Raw genomic sequence first — 15343 nt, forward strand, 5'->3', positions numbered from 1 at the left:
AAAAAAAAAAACATAATATCTCTTTTCATTTTTATGCTGATGACCTGCAGCTGTATCTCCCCCTGAGACCCAACGAACAAACTGCTCTCACTAACTTAATGGAGTGCATATCCGACGTGAAGCAGTGGCTAGCACAAAACTTTTTACATCTTAACGAAAGCAAAACTGAATATATTACTTTTGGCACACCTTCTATGTTAAATGCTCTTGAGCCTAACCCTGGCACTCTGGGTCCCTTTTTTAAAACACATGTTAAAAATCTCGGAGTGATATTCGATTGCAGGCTCAACTTTGAAAAACAGATTAGTTCTGTTGTATGAGCAAGTTTTTTCCAGCTCCATCTCTTGTCCAAAGTGAAGCCTCTTCTTACTCGCCACGACCTCGAAAAAGCAATTCATGCTTTTATAAGCTCAAGGCTGGATTACTGCAACACACTTTATGTTGGTCTTCCCAAGTCCTCAATTTCTCGTCTCCAACTTGTTCAAAATGCAGCTGCTCGATTTTTAACAGATACACCTAGACGTGAACATATTACCCCCGTGCTATCATCGCTCCACTGGCTTCCAGTCCATTTTAGAATTGATTTTAAACTTTTACTGTTTGTTTCCAATTCTATTAATGGCCAGGCTCCTTCTTACTTATCGGAAATTTTAACCATCCGTAATTCTGGCAGGCCTCTTTGCTCTACCGGCCAACTTCATTTGCACGTTCCGAGGTCCAAACTCAAACAGTGGGGAGACCAATCTTTTGCGGTTGCTGCGCCCAGGTTTTGGAGTAGTCTTCCCCCTGAAATCTGCACCACTACAAATTTGTTTATTTGTTTTTTAAATCTTGTTTAAAGACACACCTTATAAGACTCGCCTTTCCCCAAGATTAGTTTAGCCTGGTTTTATTTCTTTAGGGTTTTTAATGTTTTCGGATTTTATCTGTTTTATTTGCTGTCTGACTTTTATCGTGATGCATTGTTTCGTTTCTTTTTTCTTTTTTTTCTTCCTAATGTCATTCTATAATACTTTCCTGCCTTTTATTTACTATGAGCCATGTTTGTCTTTGTTGTAAAGCACTTTGGGGACCTTTCGGGTTTTGTAAAGGGCTATATAAATAAATTTTTATTTGATTGATTGATTGAAGTAGTTCAAGGCTTTTATTGTTTTAATATTGATGATTTTGGCAAAAAAGTCCAGAAAAACCAAAAATCCCTTTCTCAAAATATTAGCATATCATGAAAAGGTACTCTAAAGAAGCTACTAACCTAATCATCTGAATCAACGAATTAACTCAAAACCCCTGTGAAAGATTCCTGAGGCTTTTAAAAACTCCCAGCCTGGTTCATTACTCAAAACCGCAATCATGGGCAAGACTGCCGACCTGACTGCGGTCCAGAAGGCCATCACTGACACCCTCAAGCAAGAGGGTAAGACATAGAAAGTTTCTGAGCGAATAGGCTGTTCCCAGAGTGCTGTATCAAGGCACCTCAGTTGGAAGGAAAAAGTGTGGCAGGAAACGCTGCACAACCAGAAGAGGTGACCGCACCCTGAGAAAGATTTTGGAGAAGGGCAGATTCCTGACCTTGGGGGACCTGCAGAAACCTGGAAATAGGCTACCGGTGCCGCATTCCCCAGGTCAAGCCACTTTTGAACCTAAAACAGCGACAGAAGCGCCTGACCTGGGCTACAGAGAAGCAGAGCTGTACTGTTGCTCAGTGGTCCAGAGTACTATTTTCAGATGAAAGCAAATTTTGCATGTCATTCGGAAATTAGGTGCAAGAGTTTGGAGGAAGAAGGAAATGCCAAAATGCCTGAAGTCCAGTGTCAAGTACCCACAGTCAGTGATGGAATGTGGTGCCATGTCAGCTGCTGGTGTTGATCTACTGTGTCTTATCAAGGGCAGGGTCAATGCAGCTAGCTATCAGGAGATTTTGGAGCATATCATGCTTCCATCTACTGAAAAGCTTTATGGAGAAGAAGATTTCAATTTTCAACACGACCTGGCACCTGCTCACAGTGCCAAAACCACTTTTTGTATTAAAAAACACTTTTTTGTATTGGTCGGATGAAATATGCAAATTTTTGAGATAGGGATTTTTGGTTTTTCTTTACTTTTTTGCCAAAATCATCAATATTAAAACAATAAAAAGCTTGAAATACTTCAGTTGTGTGTAATGAATCTAAAATATATGAAAGTTTAATGTTTATCAGTCCATTACAGAAAATAATTAACATTATCACAATATGCCAATTTTTTGAGAAGGACTAGTACAGTTGTGGTCAAAAGTTTACATACACTTGTGAAGAACATAATGTCATGGCTCTCTTGAGTTTCCAGTTATTTCTAAAACTCTGATTTTTCTCTGATAGAGTGATTGGAAGAGATACTTCTTTGTCACAAAAAACATTCATGAAGTTTGGTTCTTTTATGACTTTATTATGGGTGAACAGAAAAAAAGTGATCAAATCTGCTGGGTCAAAAATATACATACAGCAGCGCTAATATTTGGTAACATGTCCTTGGCCATTTTCACTTCAATTAGGCACTTTTGGTAGCCATCCACAAGCTTCTCGCAAGCTTCTGGCTGAATCTTTGACCACTCCTCTTGACAGAATTGGTGCAGTTCAGCTAAATTTGATAGCTTTCTGACATGGACTTGTTTCTTCAGCATTGTCCACAAGTTCTCAATGGGGTTTAAGTCAGGACTTTGGGAAGGCTATTCGAAAACCTTAATTCTAGCCTGATTTAGCCATTCCATTACCACTTTTGATGTGTGTTTGGGGTCATTGTCCTGTTGGATCACCCAACTGCGCCCAAGACCCAATCTTCGGGCTGATGACGTTAGGTTATCTTGAAGAATTTGAAGGTGATCCTCCTTCTTCATTATCCCATAAAGCACCAGTTCCATTGGCAGCAAAACAGCCCCACAGCATAATACTACCACCACCGTGCTTGACGGTAGGCACGGTGAACTTGGGGTTAAAGGCCTCACCTTTTCTCCTCCAAACATATTGCTGGGCATTGTGGCCAAACAGCTCGATTTTTGTTTCATCTGACCACAGAACTTTCCTCCAGAAGGTCTTATCTTTGTCCATGTGATCAGCAGCAAACTTCAGTCGAGCCATAAGGTGCCGCTTTTGGAGCAAGGGCTTCCTTCTTGCATGGCAGCCTCTCAGTCCATGGAGATGCAAAACACGCTTAACTGTGGACACTGACACCTGTGTTCCAGCAGCTTCTAATTCTTGGCAGATCTGCTTTTTGGTGATTATCGGTTGAATCTTCACCCTCCTGACCAGTTTTCTCTCAGCAGCAGGTGATAGCTTGCGTTTTCTTCCTGATCGTGGCAGTGACAAAACAGTGCCATGCACTTTATACTTACAAACAATTGTTTGCACTGTTGCTCTTGGGACCTGCAGCTGCTTTGAAATGGCTCCAAGTGACTTTCCTGACTTGTTAAAGTCAATGATTCGCTTTTTCAGATCCATGTATGTATATTTTTGACCCAGCAGATGTGATCACTTTTTCTGTTAACCCATAATAAAGTCATAAATGAACCAAACTTCATGAATGTTTTTTGTGACAAAGAAGTATCTGTTCCAATCACTCTATCAGAGAAAAATCAGAGTTTTAGAAATAACTGGAAACTCAAGAGAGCCATGACATTATGTTCTTCACAAGTGTATGTAAACTTTTGACCACAACTGTATAAACGTGTATTCGACTAAAATTTATTCTAGGCGTTGCGAGTTTTAACAAAGAACTTTGAAGTCCCTTCAGAAGGCAAATCAAATCAGGCTCACCGTTTTGTGGCTGGAGGCTGGCGGGCATGTCTACTTACATTGTGCTTGTGGCAAAAGTTGACCGCCTGTAGCGTCTGCCACACGATGCTCTTCAGCTGAGCCTCGGGAACCCTGCGGAAGGACAACACAAGAATGATCTTTTTCTATGCTTAGTATATAGGAATGGAACTTTTTTTGTGTATTTGTTCGTTCCCTACTGACTCCGAAATGACTGGGCGGATTTTGATGAAATTTTAGACCGTAGTACTTTGTTTCTGGGAGTGTTCTTAGATGAGTTTGATCTCTGTAGGCCTCCATTTAGTGCGGAAAATTAATTGGAGACTCCATTAATTAGCATAGAAAATCCCTAAAATTTTGGGGGAAAAAGACCTGTCTCTTGTGATTCCATGTTGCAGTTGGCTTTCAAACTTCACGGTTTCATGTACAAATTTAAATGTGCTGTGATGATATGTTGTGGCTTTGAGTACTCCACAACGAGACACTGGATTTTTTTTTTTAAAGTGAAAAATTTTCCAGAATATTACTAAGGTATTCATTTCGGCTGGATATTCATACTGTAGCGACTGTTATTTATAATGTGTTACGCTCACAATGGTTCATTGGTAGCAGTGGCAACCATGACTGAGCGTGATGTGACACGCACACAGCAATCTAATGCCGGATTTCTGTTAAAAAAATTCCGAAAGCTGTACCGCATACAACCAGGAAGGATTGTCTAGGAGTGATTTGTTCGAGGTTTCAAGGTAATTTTAATTAATTTAAGGTATTTTTCGTACCATGCATGCATTTTGAAACGTTCTGAAAAAAATTAATGGGAGAAATTAGCCGCTACTGCATTGGTATCATAGTTCGCAATATTTACGTAAAATAAATCCTAACTGCACGTTTTTTTGCTTTTAAGCAGGAATTGAGACTGTTTTACGTCCATATCTATGAGGAATTCGGGGATTTAAGCATTTATTCACAAGAATTTTCACCGGAAAAGCTCTGTTTACATCAGGCGGCCGCTAGCGACCGCTGGGTGGCAGCAGTTGACATGGCTCCTACGAGAATGGAGGGAAGTAGTAGTTCTTGTTTTTGTTGGCAGTTTACCCCTATCATGAGGCATTACCGCCATCTACTACGACGATTTGGCCACAATGCCTGAAGTTTCTAAAAAAAAATTTTTATGATAAATACGTATATAATGGCAACTGTTGACTTCTGTCGGAGCTTTGACTGTAAAATCCCGTTTGGTGTCGCATCGGCGCGCTGCCAATGATTGTAAACTTTTATAGCAAAGTTTGATTTTTGCCTCAGCTAGTTATCAGTAAGCTAAACCGCGCTAGGCATTATGGGAAACGTAGTTTTGAACTGCTACTTTTGGAAACATGCTGATTGACTAGTTTGTCAGTTTATTTCGGTTTTTGTTTGTGTGCAATCTAGAACATTGAATGAGAACATCAATTGAATGGGAATAACAATTTGTCAAGGACAATTGTCGTGATAGTAATTTATAAAAATGTTTAGTTGGCACATAGCCTACTGTGTGTATGTGTATTGACTGGACTACATTTCTATGGGTCTGCATTTTATATATATATTTTTCAAACTGCATTTTTCCATCCAGAGTGAGGGGGCACACTTTAAATATATTAAAGTGATATAGGCATCTTTGAGTGAACTTCGAGTAAAATTCAAGTATCTTGAGGCTGGGCTGAGTGTCCTCTTTTTTTAGAAATCAAAAAATGGTCACCCTACGTAAAATAAACCATAACTGCACGTTTTTTTGCTTCTAACCAAGAACTGAGACTGTTTTACGTCCATATCTATAACGAATTCAGGGATTTAAGCATTTATTCACAAAAATTTTCACTGGAAAAGCTCTCTTTACATCAGGCGACCGCTAGCTACATTCACTAACAGACTAGCATTGTACTACGACATATTTACGTAAAAGAAACGCTAACTGCAAGTTTTTTTTTTCTGCTTTTAACCAAGAACAGAGACTGTTTTACGTCCATATCTATAAAGAATTTGGGGATTGAAGCATTTATTCACAAGAATTTTCACTGTTATAGCTAGCTGTCTTTACATCAGGCGGCCGCTAGCTACATTCACTAACAGACTAGCATTGTACTGCGACATATTCCGTAAAATATATGCTAACTGCACGTTTTTTTGCTTTTAACCAAAAACCAAGACGGTTTTATGTCCATATATATAAAGAACTCAGGGATTTAAGCATTTAGTCACCAAAATATTCACTGGAAAAGCTCTCTTTACATCAGGCGGCCGCTAGCTACATTCACTAACAGACTAGCATTGTACTGCGACATATTTACGTAAAATAAATGCTACTGCATTTTTTTTTTGTTTTTTGCTATTAACCAAGAACCGAAACTGTTTTACTTCCATATCTATAACGAATTCGGGGATTTAAGCATTTATTCACGAGAATTTTCACTGGAAAAGCTCTCTTTACATCAGGCGACCGCTAGCTACATTCACTAACAGACTAGCATTGCACTGCGGCATATTTATGTAAAATAAACACTAACTGCACTTTTTTTTTTAATGCTTTTAACCAAGAACCAAGACTGTTTTCCATATCTAGTAGTCGGGGATTTAAGCATTTATTCACAATAATTTTCACCGAAAAAAGCTCTTTGTCTATGATTCCTCTTGGTCAGCTTTGACGGCGTCGACAACAATGCAGGCCCCCTATTTAACGCCAGGCCATACTGCTAGTAGACAAATATTAGTTGTAACATCTTGAAAAGGACCTCTGTGGTTAAATTTTGGAAGATCTATTAAATGTACTAAAGGATTCAGTTACAAAACCAGAATAAAAGTTTAAAAACATTTTCAGAGCAATTAAGCCAAGCCATCTACTGCACGTCATCTCCAGTTGAAAACTGGAAGCACTGCTTATTCCGGGGGTAATAACCAAGTAAAGAGTACCTTTGTAATCCAGTGTGGCTACGGTTTCTGCAGCGTGGCTTTGTAGGGGAAAAAAGGTCAGACGGCCTTAAACAGCTGACTTTTGTGTGACGTGAGTTTACATAAGCAGCTTTCCACTCAAGCTCAAGTATACATTGCAAAAACCCAGCCAAACACTGACATTCATTACCATGCAGCAGCTGTACTTTCTCATTGAGTGCTTGGAAAAACAGAGAACTCATACAATTCTGGAAAATAATTTAAAATAAATTATATATTTCTAAAGAAGCATGTCAGTAAAAGAAATGAAAATCAATTCCCGTAGTTAAAAGTTTGAATTAAGTCAATTTTTTTCATCTTGAAAATGATTGGCAATCAGGAATTGACTGTTCTGAAAGCAACTGGTTTGCGACCAATCCAATGTGAGAATACTTTATGTGTACTCACCAGTTACGATTGCTCTTAAACCGCAAAAGAAGCTCAGTTTCCCTCAGAATGTCAAAAAAATAGGTGATCAAATGTATACTGTTGAGAATACATGTAATTGACTAAATATGCGCTACGATCCACTCAACTTTTGTTCAGAATTTGCTTCATATCACTGGTTACGATGCGGCTTGCTTTTCATTCATTCGCACAGCTTCACAGACCTTTAAACAGTGTGGACGCCGTGCGTCATCACAATTGAGAGTGCATTGTTCCATTACAGCGAAACGAGACGAGTCATTGGCTAAAGGCTGGGTTTATCCTCTGGGAGTCAATGGGCAGTGGGAGAGCCTCGGCTTCTCTGCATGATGATCGGATGACCTGTCTGAGGCTGAATCCCTTTTTGATTGACAGTGAAATGAGCGAATCAGTAATCTTGTCGTATGCCAGTTTGTCAATGTAAACCAGCAATCATCACTGTATTCCAGAGTCAGTTATGGTGTGCTGCAAGGGCCGGTCCTCGGGCCCATCTTGTTTATGCTGTAAATGCTTCCTTTAGCCAATACCATCAGAAAACATAGCATTAACTTTCATTGTTACGCTGACGACACACAACTGTATTTATCAATTAAACCTGAGCAGATCAGGCAAGTGGATAAACTAAGCACCTGCGTCCGAGATATACAGTGCCTTGCAATGTATTCGGCCCCCTTGAATCTTGCAACCTTTCGCCACATTTCAGGCTTCAAACATAAAGATATGAAATTTAATTTTTTTGTCAAGAATCAACAACAAGTGGGACACAATCGTGAAGTGGAACAACATTTATTGGATAGTTTAAACTTTTTTAACAAATAAAAAACTGAAAAGTGGGGCGTGCAATATTATTCAGCCCCTTTACTTTCAGTGCAGCAAACTCACTCCACAAGTTCAGTGAGGATCTCTGAATGATCCAATGTTGTCCTAAATGACCGATGATGATAAATAGAATCCACCTGTGTGTAATCAAGTCTCCGTATAAATGCACCTGCTCTGTGATAGTCTCAGGGTTCTGTTTAAAGTGCAGAGAGCATTATGAAAACCAAGGAACACACCAGGCAGGTCCGAGATACGGTTGTGGAGAAGTTTAAAGCCGGATTTGGATACAAAAAGATTTCCCATGCTTTAAACATCTCAAGGAGCACTGTGCAAGCCATCATATTGAAATGGAAGGAGCATCAGACCACTGCAAATCTACCAAGACCCGACCGTCCTTCCAAACTTTCTTCTCAAACAAGGAGAAAACTGATCAGAGATGCAGCCAAGAGGCCCATGATCACTCTGGATGAACTGCAAAGATCTACAGCTGAGGTGGGAGAGTCTGTCCATAGGAAAACAATCAGTCGTACACTGCACAAATCTGGCGTTTATGGAAGAGTGGCAAGAAGAAAGCCATTTCTCAAAGATATCCATAAAAAGTCTCGTTTAAAGCTTGCCACAAGCCACCTGGGAGACACACCAAACATGTGGAAGAAGGTGCTCTGGTCAGATGAAACCAAAATTGAACTTTTTGGCCACAATGCAAAACGATATGTTTGGGGTAAAAGCAACACAGCTCATCACCCTGAACACACCATCCCCACTGTCAAACATGGTGGTGGCAGCATCATGGTTTGGGCCTGCTTTTCTTCAGCAGGGACAGGGAAGATGGTTAAAATTGACGGGAAGATGGATGCAGCCAAATACAGGAACATTCTGGAAGAAAACCTGTTGGTATCTGCACAAGACCTGAGACTGGGACGGAGATTTTTATCTTCCAACAGGACAATGATCCAAAACATAAAGCCAAATCTACAATGGAATGCTTCAAAAATAAACGTATCCAGGTGTTAGAATGGCCAAGTCAAAGTCCAGACCTGAATCCAATCGAGAATTTGTGGAAAGAGCTGAAGACTGCTGTTCACAAACACTCTCCATCCAACCTCACTGAGCTCGAGCTGTTTTGCCAGGAAGAATGGGCAAGAATGTCAGTCTCTCCATGTGCAAAACTGATAGAAACATACCCCAAGCGACTTGCAGCTGTAATTGGAGCAAAAGGTGGCGCTACAAAGTATTAACGCAAACGGGCCGAATAATATTGCACGCCCCACTTTTCAGTTTTTTATTTGTTAAAAAAGTTTAAATTATCCAATAAATTTTGTTCAACTTCACGACTGTGTCCCACTTGTTGTTGATTCTTGTCAAAAAATTAAAATTTTATATCTTTATGTTTGAAGCCTGAAATGTGGCGAAAGGTTGCAAGGTTCAAGGGGGCCGAATACTTTTGCAAGGCACTGTAAATACCTGGATGAGCACTAATTATCTTCTACTTAACCCTGAAAAGACAGAAGGCCTTATAATAGGCCCAAAAAGTGTGAGAGACTCTTTAACTGCCCAGATAGTCACTCTGGACAATGTAAGTGTAGCCTATAGCACCACAGTTATAACCTAGAAGTTCTATTTGACCCAGATTTATCATTTAAAGCTCATATTAAACAAACCTGCAGAACAGCTTTTTTTCACCTGCACATCATAGCCAAAATTAGAAATATTTTGTCTAAAAACGATGTAGAAAAATTAATTCACACGTTCGTTACATCTAGATTGGATTACTGTAACTCCCTACTTGCAGCTTGTCCTAAAAGTTCTCTAAAAGGTCTTCAGCTAGTCCAGAACGCAGCAGCAAGACTTTTAACAGGAACTAATAGAAGAGAGCACATCACCCCTGTGCTCCAGGCCCTTCACTGACTTCCAGTTGAGTTTAGAATTCAATTTAAAATCCTCTTTCTTACATTTAAGACCATTAATGGTTTGGGGCCATCTTATCTCACCGATGCTCTCGTTCCATACCGCCCCAACAGAACACTCCGTTCTCAGAATGCAGGTCTACTGGTAATTTCCAGGGTTTCTAAATGTACAGTAGGCGCTAGAGCCTTTAGCTAACAAGCTCCAGTCTTATGGAATCAGCTTCCAGCTAGTATTAAAGAAGCCAACGCAGTCTGTACATTTAAGATTAGACTGAAAATGTTCCTATTCGACAAAGCTTATGGTCAGGCTAGTTGAAATCAGACAAGACTCACAGTTCAGTCTAAGCTGCACTAGAAGCTATAATGATGGGGGAAGTACAGCCACTGAGTCCTATCTCCTTTTTCTCACTCTACCTACCACTTGTCTTAGTTTATTTTTCTTTTCTAATTTTAACATCTAGTTGACTAGTCTCTTCATCACTAGTCACCCGGTGTCCCCGTTCCCCCCCTATTTTTCAGCCGCAGCCTCCTGACTATCCGGACCCCTGGCTGGATGGACGTCCTCGTTGCCCCCCGTCTCATCTGGCTAGATGGACCTCCTCTTGTTATCTCACTCTATTACATCTCTATAAACTGTAAGTCCGTTTGCTAATTCCCATTAGCAGTCCTGGTGCATCTTGTCTATCCTGGGAGTGGATCTCTCCTGACTGTGGTTCTCCCCAAGGTTTCTCATTTTTTCCAAAAGGTTTTTGGAGTTTTTCCTTGCCGACATGGAGGTTCTAAGGATGAGGGATGCCCAGGACTTGGACTAGAACTTTATTTAATTCATCTACTGATTCTGACTGTGTATCATATTGCCTCTGCAAAGCCCTTTGAGACTTGTTGTGATATAGGGCTATACAAATAAAATTGAATTGAAATGAACTTGCTTTGTTAAAAACGACTCGTGAAAAATCAAGCTTATGTCTGTTGTTCATATTCTATTGTAGTTCCTTGTGTTTGGAGACTTGACCTCTGGCACTCTAGTTTCTTTCCCTACTAAGCAGCGGTTGCCGTTAAACCCATCCCCCATCACAAACCACTCTCAGGCAGACACACTTTGAGCTTCCCCACATTGAAAGACCTGCATTCGCCACTGGTGTACTTACCCTCGAGGGTGTTTTTCCAGCTCGTTGAGGACCGTCTGCTCGCAGAACTCAAAGACCAGATGGAGGCGCCGTTTCTTGCGGAACACCTCCAGTAAATTAACCAGATTAACGTGCTTCAACTGCTGCAGGACAAGCAAAAAGTTGCAGCATCAGTCATCGTGGACAACAAGGATGAAGAAAGGTGGATGCCGTATGTGTACAATGCTCACACAATATGAATTTCTTTAACAGGTGTTTTCAGCATAAAATGTCTTCTTCTTTTACTAACTACTACAACCCCTAGCAAAAAGTATGGAATCACCAGTCTCGGACGAGCACTCACTCAGACATTTTATCATGTAGAACAAACTCCGATAAAAAGCTTGAAAAAATAATGAATTAGTTCAAAAGTGCAACTCTTTAGCATTCAGAAATACTAAAAGAAATGAATAAAAAAACATTGTGGTGGTCAGTAAATGGAAGTAAGTGCAGGGAAATATATATGGGATCACTCCTTTCTGAGGAAAAAATATGGAATCATGAGAAACAAACAAAGAAATAACAATCAAAACACATCTCTAGTATTTAGTAGCACCACCTCTGGCTTTTATGACAGCCTGCAGTCTCTGAGGCATGGACTTGATGAGTATTCTTCATCAATTTGGTGCCAACTCGCTTTGATTGCAGTTCCCAGATCATCCTTGCAGGTCGGAGCCCTGCTGTGGACGATTTTTTTTTTTCAATTTCTGCCACAGGTTATCAATAGGGTTAAGAACTGGGCTATTTACAGGCCATGACATTGAATGAATGACTCTTTCCCCAAGGAATACTCAGCTCTGAACAGTTTTAGCTCTGTGGCATGATGCATTGTCATCTTGGAAAATGACAAACATATTTTCAATTGAAGGGATAAGAAAGCTGTCAAAAATTTCAATGTAAACTTGTGCATTTATTGAAGATTTAACCACAGCCATCTCCCCAGTGCCTTTGCCTGACATGCAGCCCCATATCATCAAGCACTGAGGAAATTTTGATGTCTTCTTCAGGCAATCATCTTTGTAAATCTAACTGGAACAGCACCAAACAAAAGTTCCAGCATCATCACCTTGTCCATGTCCAATTCAGATTCTTGACTCTTGACACCTAGTCCAATGCAGATTCTTGACACTGTTGTCATTATTTTTTCAAGCTTTTTATCTGAGTTTTGTTTTACATGATAAAATGTCTGAGTGAGTGCTCGTCCGAGACTGGTGATTCCATACTTTTTGCTAGGGGTTGTACAACAAGTGCTCGAGTCACCATGAGCCGAGTCACAAGGAAGTCCCAAGTCTTACCTCATGTGGGTAAGTAGAGTCGAGTTCAGTTATGTCGAGTCACAAGGGTCAGGTCGAGTCGAATAGAGTTAAAGGGTTATGTTGAGTCAAGTCGAGTCGGGTCATAAGGTTATGTCGAGTCAAGTCATAAGGTTATGTTGAGTCAAGTTGAGTCGAGTCTCGAGGTCATGTCAGGTCGAGCCGAGTCACAAGGTTGTACTGACGAGTCGTGTCAACTCAAAAGATTGTCGAGTCAAGTTGAGTCACAGGTCAGTCAAGGCCTTCGCCATTGTTCCCGAGCCCACCCACAAAAACCTCAGGTTATCTTTAAGGCAAGGCTGTCTATACCGGTCCCCAAGGGCCGCTGTGGGTGCTGGTTATTGTTCTTACCAATCAAGCACAGACCATTTAACCAATGAGTTTCTGTTAAAAGAAGCAGCCACTGACTACAATCAACTGATTATAATTCAAAGACACCAGATTTGTGCAAAGTTGGCATCCCGTGTCTCAAGTCATTGTCTCACGAGTCGTGTTGAGTCTCGAGGTATAGCCTCACACGTCGAATCGAGTCCCGGACAGTCTCAGCTCAAGCGAGGCAAGTCCGAGTCCGAGTCTTTTTTTTTTTTTCAAGTCCGAGTCGAGCTGCGAGTCATATACCATATTGGCCCGAATATAAGACGGTGTTTTTTTGCATTGAAATGACACTGAAAAAGAGAGGGTCGTCTTATATTCGCAGTCTAGACATTATACCCATTCACGACACTAAATGGCGCCAGATATCATTGAAGCAATCTTCTGTCATGACAGATCTCAGCTACTCTCCCCATTCACGACGCTAGATGGCGCCAAATATCACTGAAGCGATGTTCTGTCATGACAGATCTCAGCTACTCTTTTTAGTTTAACCAGTTTGCATTATTTTATTGCAATGTTTTTCCTCATTCAGATTTGTTTCAAGACTACAGTTACAGTTAGACTTCACTTTGATGGTTAATGCAGTTATTGCAATTTTGGTGTTTTATCACAATAGATTGTTTTATTTACATTTCAAAAACCAGAAGCCATTCATTTACGAATGTGATTGCACTTTAGTTTACATATTTAAATGTTCAGATATTAAGATTTGAATGAGGCAAAATAATATGCTTTTTCTCTCAAATATATTGTTATAATCATTTGCTTCGGGTGTACTGTAATTATTTTCTGTATAAAAATTCATTTCGTGTTCAAAAAGTCTTTTTTTCAAACTTGAGTCTTGAAAAATAGGGGGTCGTCTTATAATCAGGGCCGTCTTATATTCGGGCCAATACGGTAATTTGCGACTCGAGTCGAGTCCAAGTCCCTGTGACTCGAGTCCAATTGTCTGGAATACTATAAATACACCTATGCTGGTAAAAAAATAATTTAAAATACGCTACTACTATATTTCACAATTGAGTCACTTGAAACACAGTGCCACCTGCAGTACCTTCAGCATGCGTATTTCCCTCAGCGCAATCTTCTTGATCATGGGATCGTCTTCTGATTCCACAAACTTTTTGATGGCGACAATTTGGTCTGTGTCTCGGTTTCTGCACTTGAAAACCACCCCGTAAGAGCCTTCTCCAATTTTGGCTAGTTTCTCGTATTTCTCCATTGGTTGCTGATTCGCGAACACCTGGAAGAAGTAGGGCGGGATAAACATTAGGACTAGACGAATTCATATATATGACGGAAAACACTCAGGTGACTTGACGTTCCGCTCAGAGAACCCCAATTTGGCCAAATTTCAAAACTGTCCAATATGCACGAGTGATACATCATTGGAAAGCTTAAATCTCAATTTTCTGGGGGAAGAAACATTTTGAACGGGAGGGCATCTTTAAAAAAAAAAAAAAAAAAAAAAAATTAAACAGCAAAACCCTATCTAGAGGCAAGAGCACGCAAGAGCAGAATTACAGACACTATGACTTAAACGAGATATCGCGTACTTACCTTGTTTCAATCCAAAAACACAGTGAAGCATGTATCACTGAGTGTCAAGACACAGTTGTGAATGCCCAATGCTGGATTTGGGGGGGATTTTATGGGTGAAACATGGTCATATAACAGGGGTCGCGATGCAGAAATCGCAGACATCAAGGAGTGGTCGAGATTTTCTTTTTCATATATTTAGCCCTATAAACTTTTTTTTTTTAAATCCATTTTTCTTTGTTTGGATCGATTATTTATCCTCTTACATATCAGAGAAAATGCGACAGTTACAATAAAAATACAATTAAGCGATAGTTATGAGGTAGATATCCGTGACTTTTTTACAGACGCCATTTTTTTTCATTGTGACGTCATCTGTTTAAAAGTTTAAAATATGCTAGTTAATAATTTTTTTAAAGTTTTTTTTTTTTAAATATTAGACAACAATTAATGACTAAGCTAAAAATGACAGACATTTTGAATAATAAATATATTACCTTAGTTTTATGGCTGGGTTAAAACAAAAGTGGTTGCACAACGTCTGTAAACAGGGGTTTCCAGGGTAAAACGGACAAATTAAAAATAGTTCGGGCGCTTAATGCGCCATGACTCTGCTATGGCAGCATATAGACATATTGTTTTTTCAAACAAAACGGTTCTTTTGGCTTAAAATACAGCAGTTTGTTATAAAGAGGGGTGCAAGAGCAGAAACTGCTTTTTCAGCCTTGTCTGTGTTATTGGAAATATTTTTTATTTGAAATATATTTTCTTAATTCATGTGTCATTATTTTGAAGTGGAAAAAGTTTTGAAGGCACTTTTTTTAATTGAATCATTTTGACACAAATATGGAACTTCGCCGTTACTTCAGACATATTTGAGTGACAAGTAGCTCAAACACATTTTTTTAATTGAAGGGACTTTTTTTTTTTTTTTAGATTGAAAATATATATTTTGATTGAAACGACTTTTTTTTTTTGATTGAAGCAACTTTTTGCGGTTTTTGCGCCATGAATCTGCGATGACAGCATATAGACATATTGTTCTATCA

The 15343-nt window shown here is 39.7% G+C and overlaps 1 protein-coding gene across 1 annotated transcript in view; it reads right to left on the bottom strand.

Annotated features, from left to right (window-relative positions):
* Positions 1–15343, bottom strand: part of LOC130911107 (cyclin-dependent kinase-like 1) — a 49587-nt gene that overhangs the window by 8798 nt on the left and 25446 nt on the right. Inside the window, exons 2-4 of the mRNA XM_057828821.1 lie at positions 13810–13998; positions 11050–11171; positions 3827–3899 (exon numbers count right to left, since the gene is read on the bottom strand). Coding sequence (XP_057684804.1) covers positions 3827–3899; positions 11050–11171; positions 13810–13998 — 384 coding nt within the window. The remainder of the gene's footprint in view (positions 1–3826; positions 3900–11049; positions 11172–13809; positions 13999–15343) is intronic.

This window comes from Corythoichthys intestinalis, unplaced genomic scaffold (genome assembly GCF_030265065.1).
Source record: "Corythoichthys intestinalis isolate RoL2023-P3 unplaced genomic scaffold, ASM3026506v1 HiC_scaffold_23, whole genome shotgun sequence".
Taxonomy (NCBI): Eukaryota; Metazoa; Chordata; class Actinopteri; order Syngnathiformes; family Syngnathidae; genus Corythoichthys; species Corythoichthys intestinalis.